The sequence below is a fragment of the Zalophus californianus genome, chromosome 13, assembly GCF_009762305.2.
Source record: "Zalophus californianus isolate mZalCal1 chromosome 13, mZalCal1.pri.v2, whole genome shotgun sequence".
Taxonomy (NCBI): Eukaryota; Metazoa; Chordata; class Mammalia; order Carnivora; family Otariidae; genus Zalophus; species Zalophus californianus.
In genome coordinates this window covers 19,286,975-19,314,700 of record NC_045607.1, presented here as the reverse complement: position 1 = coordinate 19,314,700, position 27,726 = coordinate 19,286,975, and the positions used below count along the sequence as shown (strand labels likewise).

The 27,726-nt window shown below is 45.5% G+C and overlaps 1 protein-coding gene across 1 annotated transcript; it reads right to left on the bottom strand.

Annotated features, from left to right (window-relative positions):
• Positions 1-443: 443 nt before the first annotated feature.
• Positions 444-27,726, bottom strand: TNFSF8 (TNF superfamily member 8). Its single transcript, XM_027614391.2, has 4 exons — positions 27,238-27,726; positions 17,625-17,667; positions 5,303-5,374; positions 444-3,827 (listed from the first exon to the last, which is right to left on the bottom strand). Exons 1-4 carry the CDS (start codon positions 27,430-27,432, stop codon positions 3,433-3,435), a joined length of 705 nt encoding a protein of 234 aa, XP_027470192.1. The 5' UTR covers positions 27,433-27,726; the 3' UTR covers positions 444-3,432.

The following is a 27,726-nucleotide window of genomic DNA, read 5'->3' as shown; positions in this document are numbered from 1 at the left end:
CACACAAAATTGTACTATATATTCTTATGGGAAAACAAGTATAAAATTATGTAAGTGAAGGGGCTGGGCACACTTCGAGGCAGTGGCTATCTCTGGGGAGGGTGGGGGGAAATGCATGGAGGAGTGAAGCTTTGTTCTATCTGCAGTGTTTTATTTTTAAAAAGAAGCAGAAGCAAACATGGCAAAATATTAATAGTTATTAAATAAGCAGTGAAGCATGGGAGAAATATTATTTTCTGTTGTTCTCATAATTAAAAATAAATACAATTGTACATACATTTTGCAATGCCCCGAGCAAGAATAAACCTTCCTCCCCTGACTGCAGGTTAAGCAGATGACCTGAAAACAATTACTAGGGGAAAGCGGGGACACACGCACACACACACACACACACACACACACACACACACACTACACATATGTGTATATATAATACACATGCATGTACATACAGATAAATATATACACAGATATACATACATATACACACATATATGTATAAATTCAGATTAAAACAATAAGCTTTTAATTTTTAAATTATTTCTTCAGTTTCTGAGAGATTGAACTTTTATATATGGGACGCTGGCTTTTTCTGTGATTTGACTGTGTACTGAATCTAGACACTATCTGTGCCTCACATTCGAATGATAATCCTGGAGGATCTGATTCAGGGCAAAGAAGAACAGAGGAAGTCCCTGAATGCTGGGGACCACCCCAGGGCAGGGCTGGAAAGATATGACCCGAGGAATTCCAGAAAGGCTACAGGATGAGACCAGTAGAGCCTGGTGGGAAATAGTGGAGAGGGGAGTCAGGAGGCTGGGCCCCACTGCTAGCTCAAATCCCAGCCCTGCTACTAACCACATGTGAGGACTTCCCAAGGCTCTGCCCGCTGTTGGGCATACAATCAACCACTGGCTTAGCTCATCAATCAGCATCTTTCCAGAGATGACACTGACTGACTTCTCAAGCCTCTTAATGTAAGTGCCAAAATAATCAGTGGTATGCCAGGGATTCCAGAAGGCTCTCCTGTTTGGTAGATTCTGCCCAACTTCCTTCAGCCTTTCCTCCCTTTAGAGCCTGTTTCTATCCACCCTCCTGGGGGTGCAGGGACCTCCTCTGAGCCAACCTTTGTGTGACTGGGGAATTCTGAGGGGGAAGAGGGTAGGTTAAGGAGGCAGCAGTGGGTGATAGACAGACGTGGTGGAGAAAAAGTTACTAAATGTGGAGAAACAATGTCTTATGAATTCCCCAAGGGCAGGAACACATTTAGTCTACACTGACTCGTTTCTTATCAACTTACACATTGCCCTTCTCTACACTTTCTACAAGTATTACTGTGGTGTGTGTGTGTGTGTGTGTGTGTGTGTGTGCGTGTGAGCTCCAGGTTTTTCCTCAGGGGGCATATGTTTCAAGTAGCCTGAGTTTCCAGTTAGAAAAATTATTTATTTTACTTACATAGATGCTACCACATTCCCGGGGAGGGGGGCGCTGGTTAACCCTCAGGGAGTAACAGAATCTGGTTTTAAACTTTCCAGCTTCTCTACAACCTATTATTTTCAGTTGAGTTTCTAACGATTATTCTCTTTTAATTTTTTGTGTTGCTACAGGACTCCTTCAAATGCTGAGCTCCCTGTGTCTTCAGCTGTTGGCTCTCAGAGTATTGCTTGACAGAGATTGAGAGTAGGAACCACTCAAGTGTAAAAGTCAGGTGTCTCTGCTCAGGGAGATGGAATCTTTCTCAACTTTGAGTATGAGACAGTAGAAAATTTGCTTAGTGTACACAAGCTTAGATTGCAGATACCTTCTCAAGAATGCATGAGTTGGCTTAAGCAAGGTTCATTTGTCCTTCAGAGTTTGGGTATAACTCAAATGCCAGGTGCTCTCTTACTTGCTAGTTTTGGGTCCTCAAACCTGTCTGTGTTTATTATATACTTGGCTTGCTGAATTCAACGCCTCTTCCAATGCCCGCTCTTCCCAAAGAATCTAGTCATAGAAAGCGTTAGGAGAAATGTAGACTTTACTGAATATTTCATAGAGGAGGCCTAGGAGGAGGTTGACATAGCACGCTGCTCAGCAAATGATTTCAATTTTTCCCCTAGCTATTTTGTGTTCCCAAGTCCTTCTCATCCATACCAACACTGCTGGCTTTTTTTTTTTTTTCTTTTCTTCTTTTAAATTTTTTCTAATCTTTCTCTGACAAACTTTCCTGATTTCCTACATTTTTCTTTTCCTTCCACCTTTTTTGAGAAAATGCAAATTTTGCTCCATTCTTTTGCATGGCAGTGAAGGGTCCCTTTTGCTTCTGAAGCATAAAATCTGGGTCTTTATACTTCAAGCTCAGTGGTCCTTTTCACCAGATAAGCTGCTCCTTCGGAAATGATGGACAGATGTAAAGGTAGGTTGGTGTAGCTAGAGAAATCTCACAGTTACCCCAATCGGGAGAGGAGGTTGCCATTGTTCAGAAGTCCTCACCATGTGCAGGGTCATCATCATTATCAATATTTGGGCGCCTTAATGGCCCTCCACAGAAATGGCTTCCTGAGAGGCATTTTAAGCAGGGAACAGAGAGAGATCATGTGAGAAATGGCAGCAGCTGGTCCCTGACCAAATAGCTGCATCACCATGACCACTGCATGCTCATGGAGTGCCTGCTGAACACACAGCCCTTCCCTACAGGAAACGAAAGCTGTCTGTTGTTGATGTGTTGTCAACCTTAACCCGAACAGAGTCAAGGCCAGTCAGATGGCTTTCCAAATACCAGGAGGCCTTTTAGATTTGGGATGGTCAGCTGGGCAGTTCTTTCTTTTACACATTTCAGATCCCACAGTTCACATCATTTGTCAAGGGACCCTGAACCTCACCCCCAAATTCTGACTCTGTTGAGGGACATGCGGCCAGATCCTATGTACGTACCATCAGATTTATACTGGTGTGAGGTGAAGGACTTCCCTTTGGTTGGGGGCTTCTAGAACACTGCCTGGAATCTTAGTTCACAGGTCTGGGATGAGACATCCTGGACTTTTGAGATGGAAGAGATTTTGGAGAGATTCAAATCCAGCCCCTTCATTTTTCAGACATGGATCCAGAGTTCCAGGGAGGGGAAAGGAATAGCTCCAGATCATACAGTGAGTGAGTTAGTGGTTGGGCCAGGGCATAAATTCATCCCTTCTGATACCCATGTGGGGCTTTTCCCACCATACTGTCTTGCTTCCTTGCCTTCAATTTGAAAGATACTTCACTCAAAACTGGTTTTTTTTTTTTTTTTAAGCCCTGGAGCTGTATCTTCCCAAGAGACAGAAGGAGAAGCATATTATTTAGTATACTTTATGGTTTTAGTCTTGGTCTAGAGTTTTCTTTTTGCCCAAGTGTTTGGATGGATGAAGTACTGTATGGTAGAGAGTGGCTTTCTTCCTGAAGACCAGAAGAAATGGTTCAGTCTGAACTACTATATAAGAAGATAGACAACACATTCTCAAGAGGAAAGGTGTTTGTATCCACATACTGGAATTTATCCACCTTGACTGATATGGTGGTGTTGACCTGGAGGTGCTCCAGCAAGAATTGAGAGAGATTTTGGTATATGTTTTTGGTTTGTGCTCCAGACTCACACACTGTCACCAGTGTCTGCTTTTTGACGTCTTTGTTGATGAGAAGCTCCAACTTCAGGTCAACAGAATGTGCTGGGCATTTCACAAGAAATTGCAGTTGGCAAATGATGACATACCAACCTGGGAACTGGATTACCAGATTCCCATCCTGATATCTGACTCCATGGACAATGCCATCTTTGTTCCAAGACAACTTGGATTTGTTTATATGCTTTGACACTGGAAAGAGAAGGACAAAAAAAAAGAATTACCGAGCATATTTCAGATGCAGATTGGAAAATGTGAAGTTTTTATTCAAGATTTCCCATTCGAGACCCGCGTTTTCTATAACATTGTCTGCTGTTCCAACCATCTGGAATATCTTTCATGTTACTCATTCCAGGTGCTGCTTAATATTCAAAGCACAGGTGCAAAACCACCCCTCTTCCTTTTCTCTAATGCTTCAAGCTGGAGGGTCAGAAGACACATGGTAATGGACTACTACCTCCTATAGAATCACTCTCCACTTATTTATTATATTATTCTGTTATTATTATAATTATTAACTTTCCCTTTTCAGACCGTGAGTTCCTGGACTATATTCCCCACAAGTTCTGGACTATCATGTTCATTCAATCAATCAATCAATCGATGCTCCATCACTAAGGACTACTATTTGGTAGGCATTGCATCAAGTATCTGAGATAGGAGATGCAGTTTTGTTCAGTTAGTAACCAATTTAAGCATCAAGATGTCCAGGAGAATATCAGTCTGTTGACTGCATCCTTTAACAATTCATTGTCTCAATTTTTTTAATGTCTTCCTCTCTTTGAAAGGGCAGCCAAATATAATCATGTAGACTCCGCCAGTGTACAGTCAGGGGCTCTTCCCAGCTGGGATTTTTAGAGAAGCAAAGGATTGGCAGACCCTGTGAGCCAACATGTTCGTGTGGAAAGCCAAGTCTCTCTGAGTCCTAACAAGTGAAAATCAGCACTGATTAGTCAGGGTGCCTTTCAGAATTGGAAGGCAGGCCTTCGTTTTAATTGCCTCCATGCCTTCCCTTTCAACCTCGTTGCAATTCAAATGAAGAGTGGGAACTAATCTGACTGCAAAATGGAATTTTTAAAATGGGCAGAATGGCCATTCCGCGGATCTTGGCCATCCCCTCCATATCTCGGCTTTCCCAGCCTAAGTGCCTCGCACTGTCCTTTAGAAGGGGCCTCTGAGCTGGCGCACACTGCAGTATGCAAATAGGCTGGGCGCCAGCAAGTTCATTAAGCTGTCGATCAGGGGACAAGGCAAGTTTGTGGTTCCCTTGTGAGTAACCCGACAGAGGCAGAGACTAGGAGCCTGCTTCTGTTTCGTGAAGAAAAGTGCTGTGCACTTGGCCCCAGACTTGGCCGGCCCCAGACTTGGCCGCCCCCAATCAGAATAGAGAGGGGCCCTGAGGGTCAGACACAAATGCCTTCGGAGGCCAGGTTGGCAACACAGAAAAGCGAAGGGGGCTGAGGAAGGAGGAGTCTTGTGGGTCTCTCCCCTTCGCCCCTAAGTTCTTTAAACTCAAATTATAAAAAATAGCATGCAGGCTAGATACCACATCTGCAGGTCATATTTGGCCATGGGCTTCTCCTTGTGACCTCTCTGGTTTAGAGGTTTCAGAAAGGCCACAGGAAGTGGCCCTCAGGTAGCCAGGGTTCCTGGATTCAGTTACTGACCTTGCAGGTAGGCCCATGACTTCTTGAACGGAGCCTTTTCCAGTATACATGAGATGTCCTCTGAGCAATTTCCTAAAAATAAGGAGATCATATATTAAATGTCTTTCTCTGCTCTGGGGACTGGAGACACCAGATCCTTTTCCATGACCCTTGGATGGAGACAATTAGTATTCTGTTTCCATTTGGGGCCCTAAAAGGAAACCTGTTTATTTCTCATTTTGCCATCAGGTAAAGGATTTTAGGATTCTTTGGAATTGGTTGATTCCACAAAGACTGGAAGCAGGGGGAAGGAAGGCAAAGAGGACCTGAGCTCCCCTAGGTACCAGGTGCCATTCCTGTCCCTTTACCTACTTCACTTCACCCTTGCAGCAACTCAATGAGAGTGGTATTATTAAGTCCCTTTTACAGATGGGAAAAAGCCTGGGCTTTTTTACGATTACGTATACTCTCCCACGTCACTCCGCCTGGCAGTGATGGTCAGAACCGTAGTTCTGATAGTAATTACTGCTATCTTTCCTTTGAGAGCACACCAGATACTAATCTGTGCACTTTTACATATTTCTGCTGATTGAATTCTCCAAATAACTCTGCAAAGTGGATGTCCTGCTGCCTAGACAGAGTCAATGACACGAGGTCAAGCAAGTTGGTGGTAATGTTGAGATTCACCCCCATGTCTATCCAATTCTAGAGGCCAGTTTTCCTCCTCCAAGCCATTTGCTGGACAGCGGAGATAAACACATTCTTGTGCTCAATTTTAAGAGGATATAAGATTAAAGAGATCTAAGCAGGAAGCCTGCTACCGGGAACTTCCTTGGCAGGGGAAAAAGACAGTGTTTATGTCATTATGGTATTTAAGGAACAAAAATATTTTTAATATATTCACCGGTGATGCTGGCTTAGCAGCTTCTTATTATAGAAACTATTTTATATGCAAAGAGCCAAGTTATACATTTCCTGCGGTGACTCATGATTTCAACTTACTGTGGGTAAATTCCTTCTTCTCTTTGGACGTTGGTTTCCTATCTATAAAATTGGGAGATCTAAGACCTGACATTGACATCTTTTTGATGATGTCATCAGGGTGACCATTCATTCCGTCTGTCAGAGATGAGGCAGCCATGGGCCTGTTTGGTTGAAGCAGCCACACCTTGATGAGTTTGCTCCCTGGATCTCGGAGTGGTGTCTGTTGGGCTCACAATATTTCCCATTTGCCTCTTTGCCCCAGGCCTGAGGAAATCTCTCCAGGCCTTCCTCACTTCCCCATGGAGGCTTGGAGAGGTTGGAAGTTAAGCAAACAGTTCCCTCTGCTGTCTGAACAAGCTCACTGCTAGCAGCCACCCCTGCAGAAGCAGGGGGCAGTTTTGATTTTTGTCTGCCCTCAACCCATAGATGCTCTGGCCCAAAGGTCTCCTTGGTGATGAGGGCTGGTAGACCAGATGCCATTTTTTTTTTTTTTTATCCCCTCTCTTTACCTGGCATTCTTGTCCTGCCTGCTTCAGCCACAGCCCACACTCCTGAGGTTTTAGAATCAAGAGTTACAACACGAGGGCCGCTCATTTTCTAATGCACTGTGAGTGCTGTTAAGAGAGTCCCCCTGGCCAGCCTCCCCTCTTTGGGAGTGTGGAACATTGAGTCAGAGAACATTGCAGCGAGGTATATCTGGCCATGTCTGTTCTCTGCTGGGAGTCCCTTTCGGACTTTGCTGTGCCTGCTGCATCAGGGCCCCGATCCTCCACAGGCGTTCATGGTCCCTAGTGATCTGTCCCTCCTGCATTCTCTAGTCTCACCCCCACCTTCCCTCCTTCCCTTGTACTCTCAATCCCGAGAGTAGTAGCAATAGGGCAGACGATAATAATAGCTAATATAGTGATGGCGATTTTCCGGGTCCTCTGAGCATGCTACATTCGGTCTTTCACTTAATTCTTACAACCACCCCATGAGAAGGCTACTACAGTGATTTAGGTCTTGTACATAAGGAAACTGAGGCTTTAAAAGGTTAATGACTTGTTCACATTTGCACAGCTCATCAGTGGGAGAGTGAGGTTCAAACCCAGGCTGTCTGACTCGAATGCCTTGGGTCGATTGCTGACCACGATACCGGTCAGCCCCCAAACACGCATGTTAATTTGCCTCTCCACCTGGAAACCCCCTTCACCGGGAAAGTTATTCCTTATTTAAAGCATGGCCTGGAAGTCATCTCTGACCTTCCCTCTATTTGCCTATTTGCCTCCTCCATTAGACTGTGAACCCTCAGGGCAGAGACAACTATTTATATATCCCCACTGCTCAGCCCAGAAGATGCTCTGTAAATGTTTGTTGAATTGAATCATCTCGTCTCTCCCTCTTACTTCCCTCCGTGGACGTCAGCTGAGTTCTGGCATGGGTGAGGCGAATGGGGGTGCTTGGCTTGTCTTTCCCCTTGAGGCTGGAAGAACACCTAGCCTCATTCCCACATAGTTCTTCAGGTTAGCGTAGATTAAATGGGAGGAGAGGACTCATGCCCTGGGCTGAGGCCAACACATCATGCCAAGAACAGGTTCTGCTCATTGGCTGGAGGCCCCCTCACAGCGTGTCACTTGTGGTGGCATCTGTCAGGTGAGCTTCCGTAAACAGGTAGGTGGCTGGACAAGTACAAGCCTGGGCTTGCCTCTCACACATGCAGGTTTTGTTTTTCCTTTCCCCTTTGGTCTTTGTATGTTTGCTTGGTTGACCTCAGCTGTAATTCTGAGAAACCCAAGGATGGAAAAAAAAAAACAAAAAAAAAAACCAACCCTCATTCTGAAGCATTTGCATTTCCTGAAGTCAAATGGCAAGGTGTATTTTAGTTTTTCTTTAAGAACCTTTGAGATGGTTTCAAGCAAAAGGAAAAACACGGGCAACCGTCTCCTAGAATGGCGTTGCTGGAGCTGCCTGAGGGAAGGGGGCTGGGAACGGGACACTGGAGAAGCTGTTGGTGGAAGGGGGCAGTTGAACGTGGAGAGGAGCCCAGAGGAGGACACGATTGTTGGCCTTTCACATCTGACAGGCTGTCAGCAGGAAGGTGGAGCAGCCTGCTCCGTGGGGCCCAGACACCAAGGCTTTACATGGAGGTTTGAAGAGATGACACACTCAACTCATAACTAACATTTCCCTTGTCCCTACTTCTCAGATGAGGTGATGGGAAGACCTTCTCTGAGGACACACATCACACTGTAATCATAGGGCTGGCAGCTCAAATATTTGACCAGTTAGTGCTATTCAAAGATGTGTTGGGCTGTTTTGAGGGTCATGAGGCTCCTGCCAAGAGCCCGTTGGGCATTTTGCCAGCCATGTGTCACCCTGTGAGTCCATGATACGACTTTGTTTTTTGGTTATGAAGACAGGAAGGAGTGATTTACAAATAGGTGGTGTGACCTGTAGCTGGAAGGCTGTGATGTCCCTAGAATTTTGGATGCTGGGAGCATGGGGAGCAAAACACCCCTGTTTCATTAATTTCCCAGCTGAATGTGATGTCTGGAGGGGTTCAGTTTGAAGAACTGACCATTCGGGTGGGGGAAATGAGAACTGTTTGCAAGTCATGGCTGAGTTGATGGCCCGGGAGTTAGAATCTAGGAACTTCCCCCTCTCTGGGCCCTAGTGTCCTTAGCTAGATGAAGAGCAGTGTGGCCCTTCTAGTTTATTCCAGCAGGCTGTGTAGACTCAGCTATATATAGCCAGGCTTGCTGCAGCAGGGGGAAAGTCAGTCCCAGTTCCAACTGTCTGTCTTTGTGGGCATGTTGCTCTACCCCGTCTAGGAGACTCTCTTCCCACATTTAGATTTCCAGACACCTGCAGTGGTAGAATAGAACATTTTAGGTATGGGGTCATCTAAGTTATGAACAGCCTGATTCTGTAAGGATTTGCATGGTTTATAGAAATGGAAGTTCCTGGAGAGGTTACCTGGTCCAGGCTTTGGCAAATATATAACACATACGCTCCACAATGTTACCCCCATGGCAGACTTGTCCTAGGTCACCCCATGAAGTAGTGACAGAGGTAGGACCAGAGCCTGGACACCTTACCCCTTCTATGGGGCATTCCACCTTTCAAACAACGTAAGCACTCTGTGAATTTTTCTGAAGACCAAGGCCTTTAGATGGGCAAGATTTATAAGCCCAAACTTGGCCTCCTCTAGGATCATGGAACTTTTCTGGGCATTGTTTGGAAGCCTGGAGAGACGTATGTGCCAATGAAACCTTCTTGGCCAGTTTCACAGAAGAGAGAGCTAGGGAGAGAGAGATGTTGCTCAAGGTGTTTGAAAAGACCATGTTCTAGGGGTGCCTGTGTGGCTCAGTCTGTTAAGTGGCTGCCTTCACCTCAGGTCATAATCCCAGGGTCCTGAGATGGAGCCCTGCATCGGGCTCCCTGCTCAGTGGGGAGCCTGCTTCTCCCTCTGCAACCCCCACCCCCTGCTCGTGCTCTCTCTCTCTCAAATAAATAAAATCTTAAAAAAGAAAAGACCATATTCTAGAACCAGCATAATGGCAACCTGAGGACTGGACCCTGTCTTGGGATCTCAAAATGTTAGACTTGAAAGGGCCATTTGATGCCCACTTAACGAAGACCCTGTTCTATGAGTGGGGAAGGACATCGAGCCCAGAGGAACTGAGGGTCTGGCCCAAGATGTCACTGTAGATTAGTGGCAGAGCTGGGTCCAGAGAACACGTCTCCTGACTCCTAATCCAGGGCTCTGTCCTCTGTTAGTCTTTCCGTGGAGGAGGAAGTATTAAATGTAGGAAGAAGTGGGTTTGCAGCCACCATGCACACTGGGTGGAAAACTGATGAGACAGCTGGAGGTGCTGGGAAAAGGGCACTAATGAGCCTTCTGGACTCCCTCTCACAGAAGAATGCCAGCAGGTGACTTCAAGACCATGTGCTGAACCTGCCAAGTCCTAAGTCATAAGCCTTGATTGGGCTTCCATCAAGATGCAGCAATGCCCAAGGTGGCAAAACAAACCATGCCAACCATTCTGGCCAGATGGTATGTGGTCAGAGTGCCAGGCACCTTCTAGGCTGATATTCGGACAAGAGAGACACAGTGCATCTGGACTCTGGTCAAGGCTTTTAGCTGTCACTTCCCCTTACGGACCCTCAGTTACTGCATCTGTAAGGTCGGTTGGTAATAATAAACCCAAATGAACGGTTGTTGGAAAGACCCAATGGATGTAAAGTGGCCAGTGTAGCCTGTGGCTTAGAGGAGACATTCAGAAAACGGTAGTCCCCTCCTCCCCTATTCCTCTTGTCCTTGTTACAGTAAACAGCTTAGCCATGCCACTCAACAGAGTGAGCTGGCTGACGAAATGCTCCTTAAAGCAAAGCTCATGGCATTATCTGATGGATTGAAGTTTCTCAACTATGTGCATAAATGTTTGAGGCCATCTGATGGCTTCCAGAAGAATGTGTAGAATGCTCCTTCCATCTGTTGCCAATGTTTTAAGCCTTCTAAGAAGGAGAGGAATTATCTTAATGATGGCATCTACCAAGGTCCTGGCCCTCCCTTCCTCTGGCGGAATATCCAGGAGAGTCCCAACAGTAACATCTAGGGGAGAGTCTCTCCATTATCAGTAGAATCTGGAATCAAAGTGAACCCTTAACCTAAGGGTCATTTCCATTGGCTTCAACTTGACCATTTCCTTGACGCCACAAAGCCAACTAGTGGTGGAAGGACTCCAAGATGGGTTATTTGTTAAGCAAAAGACAAGGAGGTGACTCTGGATTTACAAACAGCACTTGAGGAATACTCATCCCACATGCTCAGTGTTAAGCACATAGAAAGTGACCAGTAGATACAAATTGTGGTCAAGCTGGAATTCATTTGAATTTCTTGACAGTTTTTTAGAATTTTCGAGTCCTTTTGATCCTGAGCTGTTATGGTATGTAAGATCAACCTATCTGACTTAATCTAAATGCAGGTGGAATTAATATTATTGGGGGTAGTTAAGAAGCATACAAAGTGTATAATTCAAAAGGCAAAGTGAAACTGAAGTCGCATGGTGAAATCTGGTAACATTTAAATAATTTTTAAAAAACACCTCCTAGCTATTCTAGATGCAGAGGTGTAACAGCATACTTGGGAAGTTAGGCTTAGGATCAAACAAACTTAGGTTCACATTCCACCTCTGCCACTTTACTAAGTTGTATGGCTTTGCATAAGTCACTCAGCCTCTTTGAATCCTCTCTCAAAGGGAGGATAGTAACAATCTCCCTGGAAGAATTGCTGGAAGGTCAGATGAGATCATGCATAGCAATGAGCCTGGTGCCCACCACCCAAAGGATGCTAGCTGATGGTTGGCTCCTCTTCCCTGGTCCAGGGCTTGTGCTGCTGGGCTGGTAGAGACTCAGGCCAACACAGGTGGCGACCAGAGAGCTTGAGTGAAATACATCATCGACGTCCTGCTTTCCCTCTCTCCATCCCTCCTTCTTTCCCCTACCCCTTTTTCTTTTTTCCTTCCCCGAAGTATTGGAACGATGGGGATTTCGTCTAGATTTAGAGACTTGTAATTTGTATGTGCTAAATTCAAGTATAAATTTTAATATGTTTCCCAGTGATCTGAATATTTTTTCCTCTCCTCTCCTCCCATCTGGACCCCTCTCCTCTCTCCCCCGCCTTTCCTTGGCAGCGGGGGGTGGGGATTATATATAGGTTCCTTTAGCACTCTGGATGGCCTCTGCAGGACTCCACTCCACTTTATTCTGAGCAGCCTATTTTTTAGTTTATTTCTTGTGGAGAGGTTCCCGACTCCTGTTAGCTCTGCCTTAAGAAAAAGTCAGCATAAGAGTGGGCTTTGCGTGTGTTTAAAGTAAATGGAGAAGCAAATAGGCTCTTTAAGCCCTGTGACTATCTGAAAAGCAATTTGCCCCCTGAGCAGAAGTACCCCCTCTTGCTGTGAAAAGTTACAAAAAAAAAAAAAAAAAAAAAAGGCCCACCACAACGGGTGAATTGGGCAATCGGGAACCAGATCAATCTATCTGATAGAAGTGAGGTCTCTGCTGTTTTCTGTATTTCCAGGGGGTGGGGGAGGCTGCTTCTTCTCTACCTGCTTCTGCTTCTTCTGCTGCCCGTGAGGTGTCCTGGTGGGGCTGTGACCACCTGGATTGTAGATAGCCATATGACAGCAGGGATAGCTGGGGATCCCTGAGTGGCTCGCCTCCACGGTTTAGTTTCATTGCCTTCAACGGGCGGTTTTTATTGTCTGTTTGCAGGTGGGTTCACTAGGTATAATGAAGAGCCAAACTTACTTGATGTTTTTTAATGCCCACATTTTCTTTTTAGCAGAGGGAGTGGGGAGGAGGGTAGTCTGCCAAGCCACGTAAAAATTGTCAATTGTTAGAACGGTAAAATAGTCCACTTGTCTAATTCCGGGAATGTTACACTCAAAGCAAAATCCATGCCAGGGCCAGGTCATCTGGCTCGCTCCCCTCACTCTTGATATTTTTAGACAACAGGACTTTCCAGCCCCTGAGAGGGAAAATGCACTGCTTCAAGTCCCAGGACCGGAATGTAGGTATTCCAAAATCCAACCCAGTTCTCTGTCTTTGGCCCTGTCTCCAGCTGGGTACTGGATTCAGGAGAAGGTATTCAGAGGAGGGCAGGGATTGTGTTATAAAGGGGCTTTCAGGACCCATACATGGCCTACCCACTGTTTCCCCTTCCTCAGGGTCTCCAGGAACCTGTGGAGCAGGTGGGGGGGAGGTGCGGGGTCATGACACAGGAAAGGCCAACCTCTTCCAACAGGAGGCTGTGCAGAGGGAAGGAATCTTCCAGCCTCATGACACCTCAGCCGCAAAGCTAGGGCTTAAATTTGGCTTCCAAATTCCCTGCCATGGGCTGTTTATTCCCCCCACTGCTGCGGAACTCCACAACAAGAAAACAAACAGCTGTGGGAGCAGGTGCTGAGGAAGCCATAGTGTTGGAAGGGTGCCCAGCCCTGGAGAACCAACTCGTAGGGGGTCTGGAAGGAAGCGCAGTGGCGTCTGGCAATATAATCCTGGATAAGCAAAACCAAGGCGACCCAGCCTGCATTTTGAGGTCTTGCCCCATTCCCTACTAGCTGTGCACTCAGGCAAGTCAGTAAACCTCTCTGTGCTCCAAATTCTGCCCCTATACAACAGGGATAGTAATATCCCTGGGACACGTGAGGACTGCCGGCTGAGTCTCGAAGCCCTCGGCCGGTGCCTGGCACAAGGTGGGTGCCCATCAGTGTCCACCATTTTCACTCCGCCAGAGCCTCATACACATGTAGTGAGGGAATAAAAGAAAAACTGGTTGAAAATTTGTCTACAGAATTCGTCTGGTGCGGGAAGGGCTGTCATTTAGTTGTTGGGATGTTGGGAAGGCCGGAGGCTGACACCAAGGTGGCCAAAATTGTTCTATAAAATAAAGGTCGAGTTTGTGAGGAAGGGGGTGGGGTGGGGAGTGAAAATGGGGAAGAAAAAAAGAGGTAGAAGGAGAATGGGTTAGTATGCAGGGCGGAGGGCTGAGCCCCAGTGGGGAAAGCTGTCCTTGGAGAAATTCCCAGTAGCTGGAGGGGCAGAGGTCTTATAAGAACAGAGGGTTCTATAATGATGTAATGTATGGTGATTAACCTAACAATAAAAAAATTAAAAAAAAAAAAGAACAGAGGGTTCTAGTGCTCAATTTGCATCGTCCCTGGGATGAAATGTACTGCCCTACCAACTGCCCTACATGCCCTAAATCCTACAGCGTTTGGCTTTACACAAAGGTGGGGTGCTGTTGGAGCTCTGGGGGAATCAGGGCAAAGGGGCCTATGTTCTGTGGTTTGGGCAAATATGCCACACAACGTGAGCACGTGTGACATTCAAAATGTGGCAGAAGTGGAGAATTGGAATAAGAAGTGAGGAGAAGAAGCCCAGGAGCCCAGGGCTCTCCCTGGAGCCCGACCTTGGTTGCTCACCCTGTGTGGGATGGGATGGAGTCATTTTATTTGGGGATGAAAGGACAGCTGGACTCTGTGTCCAAGGGATGTAGGCTCAGCCGGGTGGCAGACAAGAGTCGTGTTTGCTGTCCCTTGTCACCCTTATCAACCCCATTTTCCAGATGAGAGAAGAAGGACGTGGGGCAAGGTTCTCCTCCCTGTGGTCTTCCTGGCCCACGGTCCCTGCTGAACCCCCACAATGGCCCACCGTGTCCTAAGCACCGCAGAATGAGTGTGAGGTGGCAGTCTGCTAGTGACCGATCTCCTGGCTGGTATGGGAAGCTTGTGTTGGGACTAAGAAATCCTTTCATGACAAAGCAGGCTTGTTTTTCTGTGGTTATCCTGCAGTGACGTGTCATCCTGTGTTAAGGTACCTTAGTGTGTGTACATGGGCCTGCTTCCCAGGGCTCTGGGCCGCTGCTGGCTCCTGCTGATGGTGTGTGATTTGCATTCACTAGTGGTGGAGGGCTCCCTAGAAAGTGCCTCCTGGAAAGATCCAGAATGCTTGTCTGTTTGAGGCTTTTGCTTCTACTGGCTAAACGTCCGTGTGATAGATAGTAGCTCTTGTTCACCCAGGGACAAACCACATGCTACCTCTGGAACCTCTTCCCAGGGCTTTCTGGGAGACGGCTCCCCTCGGCCAGGTGTCTTGAAATGGCTTTTTAAAAGGGGCAATGTGCTGCTTGTATCTGTTTAAGAGGGGCTTACTGGGGAAGGAGGCTGTGGCTGGAGATTGCCTCAAGATCATTGTTAGACTTTTTTTTCTTCTCTGTTTACATATTGAGCAAAAGAATCAGAGTGTCATAGTGTCATTTCATTTTAGTACATTGTTATTACATTATAGAGAGGCCCAGAGAGGAGGAAGACTTGCCCAGAGAGACACAGCCTGCTCACATGAAAATCCGTTCTGGAGCCCAGGTCTTGCTCCTTGGTAATATTCTTTCCACCTCGCCCTAGAACTGTGTCTACAGTTGGCCAAGGTAGGAGACAGATAGGTGTACATTACAAAGAGGAGACAGCCAGGGAGCACATCACGGCTGGCCATTAACATTTCATGGCTCAGGCACGTCACACAGGGAACAGAAAGGAGGCCTGGATTCTGTTCCCTGCTCTGCCATCAGCTCCTTGGGTGACCTCAGGCAAGTCACCTTGAGGGCTTGGACCTCAGCTTCTCATCAGCAATAGGGAAACATTAACCCCCACGATGCTCGCTCACAGGTTTGAGGCAAAGATCAACCCAGGAGAGGCATGGGGAGATCCTTAAACAAAATTGCAGAGCCTTGGTGGGGATTACTATTAGCATTTCTAAAATCTGGTTGCAGAAACGTTGAATTGCCAGCTGAGGGTGGTTTGGGATTCGTGCACGTGCCGATACAGGGATAGTCAAGATAAGAAGGGACTTCATAAGGGACCCAGTCCATGGCTCCCACCATTTTGGGTTTCATGGACCAAAGAAATTTACCCCCAAATGAAAATTCAGTGGCCAACATAGAGAGGGCAGCCTTTGATTTTGTCTCTTGTGTCCATTAAAACAAAACAGAGTAACTCAGACAAAACGCAAGTGAACTTAACTTGCACCCATATCAGCTTCACGTTGTAAAAGAAAGGACAGTTTTATGCTTTCGGGAGGATGTACTCTCGGAGGAAAGGAGTGCCCCTTACATTAAAAATAGTTGGCTATGGGAAGAAGGGGCTACCTCGTCCTTCTCTTCCCCATTTCACACTGGGCTGGTGAACACCAGCAGAGGGCCAGACCCTGCAGTGAGAGCGACCTGTGAAGGACGGACTCTGCAGGTACAGGAACTGTGATCCAGGATGGCTGGGGTCACATTGCCTCATGCAAACTACCCTTGTTGTTGACTCGCGTTTCTGTTCAAGACTGCCTCTCTCTCCCTCAAGAAATGAGAAGTTCTGGTCTTGACTTGGAAGACCCGGCGGTGGGGAGGGGATGGGGTGGTGGTGGTGGTGGTGGAATGGTGGGAGAGAAGAAGGAGAAATGAGAGTGACTCAGTGTGCCTGGGTGCTTTGCAAGTCTCTGCGAGGATGTGTGTTACATGTTCTGACTCCTGAGAGCCTGTGCCTTTTCCATAATGGGGGCTCTTGGACTCTGCTCTGTGTGTCACAGCCAGCCTCTCACCTCATTCTAGAAAGAAAGTTGTATGGACCCACAGCTGTGCCTGCTGGTTTTCGGAGTCTAGAGCTGCTCCTGCCCTACAGAGGCATTGTGGGAATTGAGGTCCCTTGTGAAGTAATTCCAGCCAAGGTTAACATATTGTTACAAAGCTGTAGTTAGTAGTCTTCCCTGAAAGATCCAGAATACTTGTCTGTTTGGGGCTTTTGCTTCTACTGGCTAAACGTCCGTGTGCTAGATAGCCTGAAGGAAACTCCCAGTGGGATGCTATTGGTAGGCAGGGCTGTGTTCAGACACTGTGGTAGACATCGTGTCCCACAGATGCTCTGGTGTCTCTAGCTGGGTGCCCAATACCTCACCCTTTCTTTTTGACTTTTTTTTCTCTGAGCTGTCTGGTTATCCAGCTGTGATGCTATCTAGGTTCTAAAGTTTATAGGACAGAGATGGGTTCATGTTCTGGGGTGGAAAAAAAAAAAAAAACATTGGATAGGAGATGAAGACATCTGGATTCTGGGTTTGGCTCCATGTGACCTTGGACATGACGCTTCACTGGCTCTTACTTTTCCACTTCTGTGCAAGGAAAACATTCACCAGATGATCTCAAAGTTTTTCATCCTCAGTGTTAAGCTAAGTCTGCATATCCCCTCTGGGGCTCGTAGAGTTGATGCGTTACGTTAACTAGTGACGGCAATGATAGGAAATGTAGGGGGTGAGGAGGATGTCTGTTTTTACAATCCTACCTTCATTATGCATTTCGGCTACTACCAGTTATTTCGTGATTACTATATGCCAGTGGTCGCGCCAAGCAATTTATGGATGAGATCTGATTGGCTTCTCCGATTCCTTCATGAGGTAGGTAGTATTATTCCCATTTTATAGATTAAAACAAACTGAGGCTCCCGGGTGGGATGTAGAGCCAAGATTCATACCCACATTTGCCTGACTCCAGATTTCAAGCTCTTAACACTATGCTGCTTTGCATTGCTGTCCGTGTCCATGTATGTGATGGCCTATGTCATAGGTGGGATTTTCATTAATGGCAGAGCTGTGGGCACCAGGGTGCCGAACGGAGCCTGCTCAGATGAATGCATATGTACCAGCTCAGCTCTGAGCAGCCGCCACCTTTGCCTCCACCCTCTTTTCTGTTGGGCACTGCTAGGATGCTTCCGGCGGTTAATCCACTATGGTGTCATAGGGATGATTTAATATACATTTCCTCCCAATTCCAAGGTCTTACCTCCTTTAAGGGGGAATTTTCCCGGTGGGTTGGGAATGGAGTCCTGGAAGAGAAGAAAGAAAAAAAAGGAGGCAGTGTGAGATCATCACCTAATGGAAAGAACTCATCTTTTTTCTTTTCCATTTTGGTTGCCCTCCAAGTGCTGTGCAATTTAGAATTTGTGTTCCATTTGACTCTTAAAGTTAAAAAAAAATTAATTCACTGACCCAGTTTACATTGGGCTTTCTCATCCATTTGCTCAATAACTTGCCTATATCAGGAATGCAATTTGAGGGTTACTATCCCCATTTCACAGGTGAGGAAGTGGGGGCTGAGCAGGGTAAAAGGAAAAGTTTATGGCAGCTTCGGGGACCAGAATCTGCAACTCATCGCCCTGTCCAGGGCTTTTGTTTTCACTTCTGCATTTGATATTTTCCCCCCTCTGGTCAACAAAAGACCAAGCAAGTGTAATATATAAATACATGTGGGTTTTTTTCCGTATTTGATTCATCAAACAGTGAAAGTACGCTGTAAACATACCTGGGAAGGTACATCTCTCTCTTTCCTGTGGTTGGAAATTCTGAATTAATTGAATGTTTGTATGCCAAGCGCTGTGACGATACGGTAAATAATGAAATCGGGTCCCCGCCCTCATGACTTTATTACAAATTTATATATGATTATAATATCCAAATACTTACAACTATATAACCTAAATAAACACAAAGGGATATTATGTATTTATAAATTCACATTGTACTTCATATTACCTGTTCCGTCATGAACATGAATATATATATATTTATACAGATAAATAAGAGGTTGGTGGAAGTGGATTGTCTTCTGAAGGGGGGGTCTCCTGTGTTGGGGGACGGGAGGGACTGATGGGGAGGCCTTGTTGGGGGTACTCTGAGCACGGAGGCAACCGAAGCAGCTGGGCACCGTTCTTTACCCCTCACAAATCCCTCAGAGACTGACGTCCTCACGCCTCACCTCCCTCCCTTTCTCCCCGCCTCGGCCATGCAGCCACACGTCAGGTGTCTTGCCAATAAGGAATCAAGTATCTTATTTCTCTTGTGACTTGTCTAGGTTGGGGTCTCCTGTAGTGCACTGGATTGAGATATTAATAAAGTCCTAGAGAGGGTGTGTCTCTGATGTGGTTGAAAATAACTCCCCGACCTCTTCCAGAGCAAGAAGTTAGCATCTGTGCACATCTACTTCCTTAGTGTTCTGTCTGAACACCTAGGACCCTCTGGAGTTTCCCTTTTATCCTGCCATTTCTCTGGGGGCTCTGTCCTTGGCCTTCCACTGATGGCTCATTTTCCGATAAACGGATCTCTTCTCCAGCCCAAGTGTGCTGTAAGGAATGGCGGAAGTCTCCCGAAGGCAAAGCCCTGGCATATAGCTCTGCTCTGGAGATGGCAGAAGTCAGTATAAACTTTTGGCCTTCAGCTTTTCAGGGCAGAGGCAGTGAACTTGGCTTGGAAGCTCCTTCCCTCTCGGCTCTAATAGTCTATGATTGTATCGCTTTAGTTGAAAGCTCTTAACCTAAGTAACAATGCTGTGCATTTGTGGTCGCTCAATTATGCATGCAGTTCATAGGAAAACCTGACATCACCAAATTCCCCTCCGTGTTGCCTCTGCTGGACTGCAAAGGGCATTTTGAAATCTAATGAATGGCTAATTTGCTCCCAAGTATGATCATCAATTAGTGTGATGTGGAAAAGCATAAAGAAAAACATCTATGTTTAAACATGGTGCTAAGATGGTTGAATTTGTTGGCCGCCCAGGAAAGTGTCTAGGGAGAGCGAGAGAAGGTTGGTACAGTAGAACCACCAGGGCTGTCCCAGCCTCCACAAACCATCCGGGAAATAACAAAGTCATACATTCAGCACCTGTTCAATGAGCACCCGGTCTGTTGTGTGCCAGGGACTACATTACTCACCGGAAGATATCCTGTGGATTTTATGGCTTAGTCATTAAAGCTGTCATTTAAAATAGACAAATAAATATATAATTGAATTGCAAGTTGAGGCAAGGACTATGAAGGGCCCTTCAAGATAAAAACTTCTCAAACTTTAACGCGTATGCGAATCACCTGGGGAACTGGTTAAAATGCAAATTCTGATTCAGCTGGTTTGGCTGGAGCCTGAGAGTCTGTATTTCTGACAAGCCCCCAGGTGTCGCTGAGGCTCCTGGCCCACAGAACACACTTTGCATACGTGGCAAGGTTGTAAGAGATAATCCCTGGGAGGAGGACCTCATTTACATGGGGGTCAGAGGAGGCCTCTGTTATTTGAGGGCTTTCAAGTTTCCTAACTCTAGTACAGGAAAGATTCCGGTTGCTTAAACCTTCACCCAGAGCCCAGGACATCCAAGATGGAAGTGTGATTATTCCTATTTTGGAGAGCTCCTGGGACGAGGTAGCCATAACTCCCCTGCTGCCCATGGTAGAGAAGCTCGGAGAAGCAGAGCCAGAGAGGAACCTCGGCATCTTTCAGTCCATCAGGCTAGTTTAATAGAAGAGGAAATCGAGACACTCATGAGTCAGTGGCAGATCCTGGATTGAAATTCTCTGGTGTTCTTTCCACTGCCCCAAGAGAGATGCTAGCTTCGGAAGCCAAGGTTGGGGATGCTCATTCTCCTCTCCCTTTAGCAATCAATCCTTGCATTTGGAGGTTGAAAGCCAGGGTGTAAAGAGATGGTGACTTTTACAATCTGCTGGGAGTTGTTTATGCCCTAGGCACTATCTAGTGCTGTCCATCAGCTCCTCTTTGGCAAGTGCCTCCGAGTCCTTGCATTTTCCCCCAGATCTTGCCTGGGTATCTGGGTCTTGGCTGGGGAAATGTGGACTATCTTGCTCAGTGACTTGGCTTTGTGGTCAGTTGCACATAGGCTGGACACAGACCCGAGCTAATGGACGCTCCCAGGCTGTCATTCTCAGCTCCATTGAGTAGCTCAGGAAACTGTATCTCCATGGTTAACAACCTGCTACACTTCCTTCATTGTACTTCTTTTGTTTCAGACTACAGGTGTCTGATAGGTATTTCCAACAATGTTTCTGTGGATGGAGGGAGGAACCGTCACATTTAACCTACTTGTTCCGGGGTGGAATGACTCAATCACAATCATGTTCCCTGCCCAGGACTCTGTTTTCCTGCTTCTTTTTGTCACTGTGATTAGAGGGTTAATCATCCTTCCCTCCACTGGCTTGTTGCCGACACAGTAAGATATTGTATATAAAGTACTGAAAAGTGCTAGAAATGATAACTATTTTGGTTACTCTCTGGATCCTGATGATGTGCTTAATTTGCCCCAATACCTTGAAAGCCTCAATTCTTTCACAGAGCAATTCTGTGCAGAAGCAATCAGATAACAAATGTGCTTTTGATCAAAATGTCCTTTCTGATTGAAAATGGCCAAAGGCAACTAATGTTTAGAATATGCCAGGGAGATTACATATCCCCTTCTTTGCTGACCTCAAATTGTCTTGTAAGGTTGGCCATGGAGATTTTGGGCCAGCAATGTTTCCCTTACTTTCAAGCTAGCATGGAGAAGCACTTCATGAGGGTGCTTAGTCCTCCAAGGCTAAATGCTTTCCATGCATTATTTCATTTGGTCTTTACCCCAAGAGTTAGTGATTGATGAAGCCCTAGAGATTTCAGAAGGTCCTACAAATGGTGACTAGCAGGGAAAAGTTTCACATCAAGTGTGTCGACCTGGAAGACAATGCTCTTCAATGCCATGCTACGCTGCCTTTCTAGAGTAGGGCAGGATGAAGCTGGGGCAGAAAATGCTCCCGCGAGTCAATGAGAAAGTGGATGGAGGTCACAGAAAATCCTCAGGAGAAAGACAATTTTTTTTTTTTTTTTGGCAGCCTTTGTTTTGGTATGGTTAGTGTAAGTGGGAACTGGACCAGAGTGGCTTAAAGCAGTGCTTTTCCCACTGGGGATCTTGTTAAAATGCTGACTCTGGTTCAGTAGGTCTGGGATGGACCCTTAGGTTTTTCATTTCTAATAAGCTTTTAGATGATGCCAGTGCTGCCGAGCCACGGACTACACTTTGAGTAGCAAGGGCTTAAAGACATTGCTCATTAGGCAGTCAGAACACCTGAGGTCTTCCTTCCCCAAGGAATGGGGGTGGGGAATAGCTACAGGAGGCTGGGCTCATACATGGGTTTAGGAAATCTTCTTCCTACTCTGCTGATGGATGTAGCATCCTACTCTCTTATCCACCTCTATCAGTGCTTCTTGCCAGCTACCTGTGCTTCCTGCTGTTCCCCTGGGCGGACTTCTGTTCTGGCCCTGCCACTCCTCTCCTGACACCTGGGCTTGCCTGCTTCTGGGCTGTGCCTCTGCTCATTCTTCTGCCTCACCTGGAAAGCCCTGCCCCAGCTCCACCGGCTACCATCCTTCCAATGGAGAGCTCTTCTCCACTGAAGAATACAGTTAATAAATGCAGAAAGAATGATAGGATTAGGCGATCATCATTCTTCAACCCTCAGTGCATGCCCCAACAGACAAGGATCATTGAGGAGTGCTCAAACTGCTGAATGAAAGATATTTATATGTCTTTGAAGTATTACCCCATAGATTACTTATTAGTAAGAAAGAAAAAAGTGTTCACCAGGGGTCACCACCTCAATCAAGTAACCAAACATCATCACCGATAATGGGACAACCTGACGTATGCCTCTACGTGTGCTGCCATAAGATGTAACATTACTTATGTACTATTCTTGCCAAGAAAGTTTCATCTGAATATAATCACAACAAACACGAAGCCAAATCCAAAACTTAGCCAAATCTATAAGCGTACTGGCCTGGACCCTTTGAAAAAGTCAATGTCCTGAGAAACAAACAACAAAGGGCAGAGGAAATTGCTAGATGATTGCTTCTCAAACTTCAGCGTGCATGAGAGTCACCCAGGGAGCTTATTAAAAAACAAATTTTTATTCAGTTTGTCTAGAACGGGGCCTGGGTTTCTGCATTTCCAGCAAGCTCCCAGGACCACCTTTCAAATGGCAACATTCTAGATTGAAACAGACACAACCAAATGTGGTGTGTGACCTGAGTGTGGATTCAGGATCCCCTGTCAAAACAAGGCACGACAGCTGTAGAAGATATTTTTGGACAAGGGGCGGGCATTGATATATGGACTGTGCACTATTATTAGATGGTATCACTGAACTGACATTGATTATCTTGGCCGTGATAATGGCCTTGCAGTGAGGAGGAGATGGGTGCTGGGACAGGTGCAGGTAAAAGACCATGCCGTCTGCACCTTACTGTCATTCACATAAAAAGAGCACAAATAGGGCAAAATGTTAACACAGCCGATTTAAGTGAAAGGTTATATGGGTGTTTACCATCCTACTTTCCTGTAGGTTTCAAAATCTTCAAAATAAAACTTTAGGTGTAAGACATCCTTCTGATTCTTGGAGGGGGTTCAGCTTCTGTTCTAGCTCTTCTGCAAGCCCTGCCCTCCTCCCAAGCAGAAATTCTTCCTCCCCTCCCATCGATGGCATTCTGCCGTGGACTCAAGCTCTTGGGTGTTTGGGCCTTACTTTGAGAATCCTCAGAAAACAGGGGTCCTGCCCTGTTCACGTGGGTCCTGCCCTAGCACAGGGCTTGCCCCTCAGAAGACTTTCTGTGTTTTCTTTTTCTTTTCTTTAATTGATAAATTGAATGCATTGGAGAGAGTAGTGTGGGTAGAGAGAAGCACCGCGGAGCATTTCAACTCACCCCTATATTGTATCTGGACTTAAAAGCAAACCAAAAATCCACACCTACCTATCACCTACCACCACCAACAATCTCTACACCTAACCCCATGCTCAGTCCATTCTTGGTGAGGAGGCAGAGTGGTACTGGAAGGATGCTTTTTATTTTTTTAAGGCATTTTCTTTACTTACAAAGGGAAAGGAGGCAGCTTCTTTCTCTTTCTAGAAGGGGTCTTCTTGAAAACCTAATGATCCTGAGCCCTTGCTCTAACCCTTTGGAATATAAATAAATCTCTTCAGGGACTGGATAAGCCCAGGCCCTAGGTTTATAGAATTGGCCCTTAGATTGAAGACTTTAGAGCCTTTTGAAATGACACTTCTATAGTCAACCTTGTAGCCTATCTCCTTATATAACCCTTCGTTTCTGGAAGAGATAAGATACATTTAACTGTTTTTCATTTGCTTTGCTGTACAAATTGTGCGAGGTTTCATCCTGACACATATGCATGCACTTTGTTGTGCTTACTTAATACTAAATCAGCTTTCTGTCTTTCCATATGGATGTGAAGAGGTGTCTCTTTGTTGGTAGGACTTTTACTGACTTGAGAATATATTGGTACAATCTCTTTCGAGGCTGAATGATATTTACTGAAGTGAAAAATACACATTCTATTCCCATCACTAGGAATTTATCCCACAGATATACTTGCAGACGTGGACAGTGGGTAAAAACTTCTAGAGAAAAATAGAAGTGCCCTTCACTCGGCACAGGGAAAATAAATTATGAAGCAGTGATACAACAGAATACTAGTGACTCTTCCAAAGAATGAGACAGACTTTCATGCATTGCCATGGAAGGGTCTTCAAGATATACTGTCAACTCAATAAAGCAAGGTGCAAAATTATGAGTCTACTATAACGACATGTTATACTATATATTTGCAGATGCACATGTTTTTGGAAGGACATGAAAGAGTCTGTCCATGGTGGTTATGTCAGGGAAGAGGGACTGGTGGCTGGGTGCGCAGGATGTGAGTGAGTTTTACTTTCTTTTCCCATGTTTACTGTTTACTTTTCTTAAGCCATATGGATATGATATGTTATAATAAATACACTGGCTTAAATGTAGATTAAGAAAAACTACCACAGGGACTCTGAAGGCATTACTAGACAATCAGTTCTATAAGTAACACAAAAGCAGGAATCCTGTTGGCTTTGTTCAAGCTATATCCCTGTTGCTTAGAACGATGTCCCACACACAGAAATTGCCCCATAAATATTTGAGATTGAAAGCTAAGCTCCTTCTTTGACTCTCCCAAGGAGTTTGACCTGGGAGTTTTTTGATCTTCCGGCCAAATCTCAAGGTAATCTTTGTTGGTTTTCCGACATATCCTATCTCTTCTGCTCTCCGTCACTTTGTTCACGCTTGGTTCATTGGCCAGGAGTTCCTCTCTGATTCCCCTGTCCCACCTGCTTTAAATTTCTCAAGCCAGTCTGGAACTCCAATCTCCAGTGAAGTGTTTCTTAAACCTGGGAAAACACTCTGTCTCCTTAACTTGTGGTGTCGTGGAAACCCTATGTGGCTCTACCTTCCAACCATTATCTATCACGATTGATCTTGTTTTAAATTTTGTCTGTTCATGTGCTTCTTACCTAGAACTGTGACTTCTTAGGCCAGTAAAACCATTCTCATGGTACTCCATTCCTGCCCCCTTCCAACCTCACACAGAGTGCTATGTAGCCATCGACCATTCCATTTTTTGATAATTGGGATGTGAATTTAAGTTTCTTGGGCCTCTCCCATTGATTTCTTTGCCAGAGGTCCTTTTAGAGTCTCTCTGTTTATCTAAGTTCTATCTTTCCTGGAATCAGCCTGCATTCCCTCTTCCTGCAGGAAGCCTTCCTTCATAACTCAAGGGGATAACTCTTCTTAGCTCTTGCAATTGTTAACATCCGAATAATTTATTGGAAATGATATATGTGCAAAACACTGAACACTTAATATCACAATTAGTATTACAAGCCTTAGCTTTTAAACAAGTAACTGATATCTGCCAGACTAAAGAAACCACAGCCCACCAGACCATACAATCAGATTGTGAAGTAAATTTTTTCGTATCCTAACATGAGGAGTAAGTGAAGGAAATGGATGTGCAAGAAGATAAACCTCCCGAGAGGGAGCAGGAACAAAGTTTCTAAGTGCTTCTGTGGCTGGCTGTATTGGCAAAGGGAGTGCTGTTCTTATTAAACAATCAAGCACAGTCTTGAGTCTATCACTTTCTCAGGATGTCTTAGTTCAAGCCCCTTCTCCTTTCTGTTCCTGATTTTCCATACATACAAAAATGGGGCAGGAGGATCCCCTCTAGTTCCTTCCTGGAAAGAATGGATTTGAATAAGAGCCCTTCTAGAGCTCTCTCCAGCTTTATATTTCATCATCACCCCCAATACCTTTCCTTTCTTTCTCCCTTCCCACCTTCCCTCCCTCCTTCTTAGCAGTTCTAGCTAACAATATCTAACTAAGAAACTTCTTAAAGACCACACTTCAATTTCTTTTCTTTGGCCATTACTACAAAATGATATACTTCTGATTTATCACATTAGAATTATAGAAATTATCTAACATCTACCAAAAAAAATGCCCTGGAATATTTTCAAGAGTCTTATTCTCAGTAGACATAGATGAGCCAATTCAAGGATGCATTTCAACTAAATCAAATATTAGTAATTCTTTTTTCTTTCACTTTGATGGAGATATGATCCTCAAAGCTTCATTTAAATTTCAAAGCTGATGACACTTGAGAAACAGACAGCAAAATCTTTTAAGGCCTAGTTCTTTTCAGCAACCCATACGGTATAGAACGTTCAGCCTGACAACTGAAGGGAAACCGGGACACATTCTGCAGGATTGTAATGAAAAATGGGAGCTCTGAAGGAATAAACAGAAATATTCTCACTTTCGCAGGGCGTGTGGAGAGAGTGAGTTCTCAAATTACCAAAGTTACCAAAACTTTACTTCATTAAAAATTCCGTGAGCAACATATACCATCAATACGGTATTTTCTACAAAATGCACACTGCCCGGATTGGCCGGATTCTCTGTAAACACCAGTTTCCTAAAATATGAAGTGTCCTCCTTCATCTCTTCTGTTTTTGCAACAAATCGTGCCATTTCCTCCAAACAAAGTAAATTTCCTGAGACAGTTTGCCTCCACGGTGGGTGCCCGTGATTGCTTGTCGTTTTAGTATTCGGGGCAGTCTCAGAGGGAACAGGTGTTAAAAACATTTCTGCCCCCGTGCTCTAGATTTCTCCTGACATCCTAAGCTCTTCCAAGCAGTGGCTCAGGGGGAAGTTTTCAACTTGCCCTGTAGGCTTAAATAGCTCTAAGGAGCTAAGCCTGGGCTCCTGTCTTGCTTCCTTCCCTTATCCACCTTGGCCACTGAAACTTAACTTCTTGTTGAGAAAGCTCTTGGCAACCGAGGAGGCCCCAGAGATCTCAGCAATGTTTGGACTGAGAATAGAGAACCTTGGAATCTGGTCAGAAGACCTTGAAGACACAGTCATGAGTCACTCGAATCTGTTATCAGATTTCCTTATCACTTCCTTCTTTGATATGCATCTCCGGCCCAGCAACATTTAAATCATAATTTCTTAATACTAATCGCTCCTCTCTTTTCTTCTGGCCCATGCAAGTCTGGAAAGTTTTGAGATGATGGCTGAACCCATTTTTCTCTTAAAAGCCAAATTATTGCAGAGAGTTGAGCTCCTGTTTCTTTTCTCCCTCTTCCTACATGATATATGTACCTTTTCTCCTCTCCTTCTCAACTACTTTATTAGTTTATTCTCAAGGCTCTCTCTCTCTGGGGAAAACTGAATAGAAATCAGAAAGGAAAGGCGATGAAAAGTCCACTTACCGTCTTCTGAACTACCAACATCATAATGGTTGCCACAGCAAAGACGAGACACAGAGCCAGCGCGGTGGTGGTGAAGTAGAAATAGCCACGGCTTGTGGTTCCCAAGTGGCTGGCAACGGAGCCTGCTGGTACATGCATGGCTGTGTCTTGAGAAGGGGCCACTCGGGTGAGTGCTTGCTGCAGCCCTGGGTCCATTCTTATATAGTCTTCCCACAGCACACTTTATCTGTCCTCATCTGATTCACTTCTGGGCCCATCTCTGTTCCAAGAAGGATTCTCCCCCTGCATCCTGGATCATGTGACGTGGAAAAAAACCTTCACCGGCTGCCACACGAAGAAACTCTTCTCTGGGGGCGTGAGGTGAAAGGCGGCAGCAAGGGTGGGGGAGAGGCTCATTTTTCATTGCCAGCCAGGGATGAATCTGAGTACAGAGCAACTGTAGCTCCAGAGAAGGTGATTAATGTCAGAGGGCAAGTAAGAAAATGACGG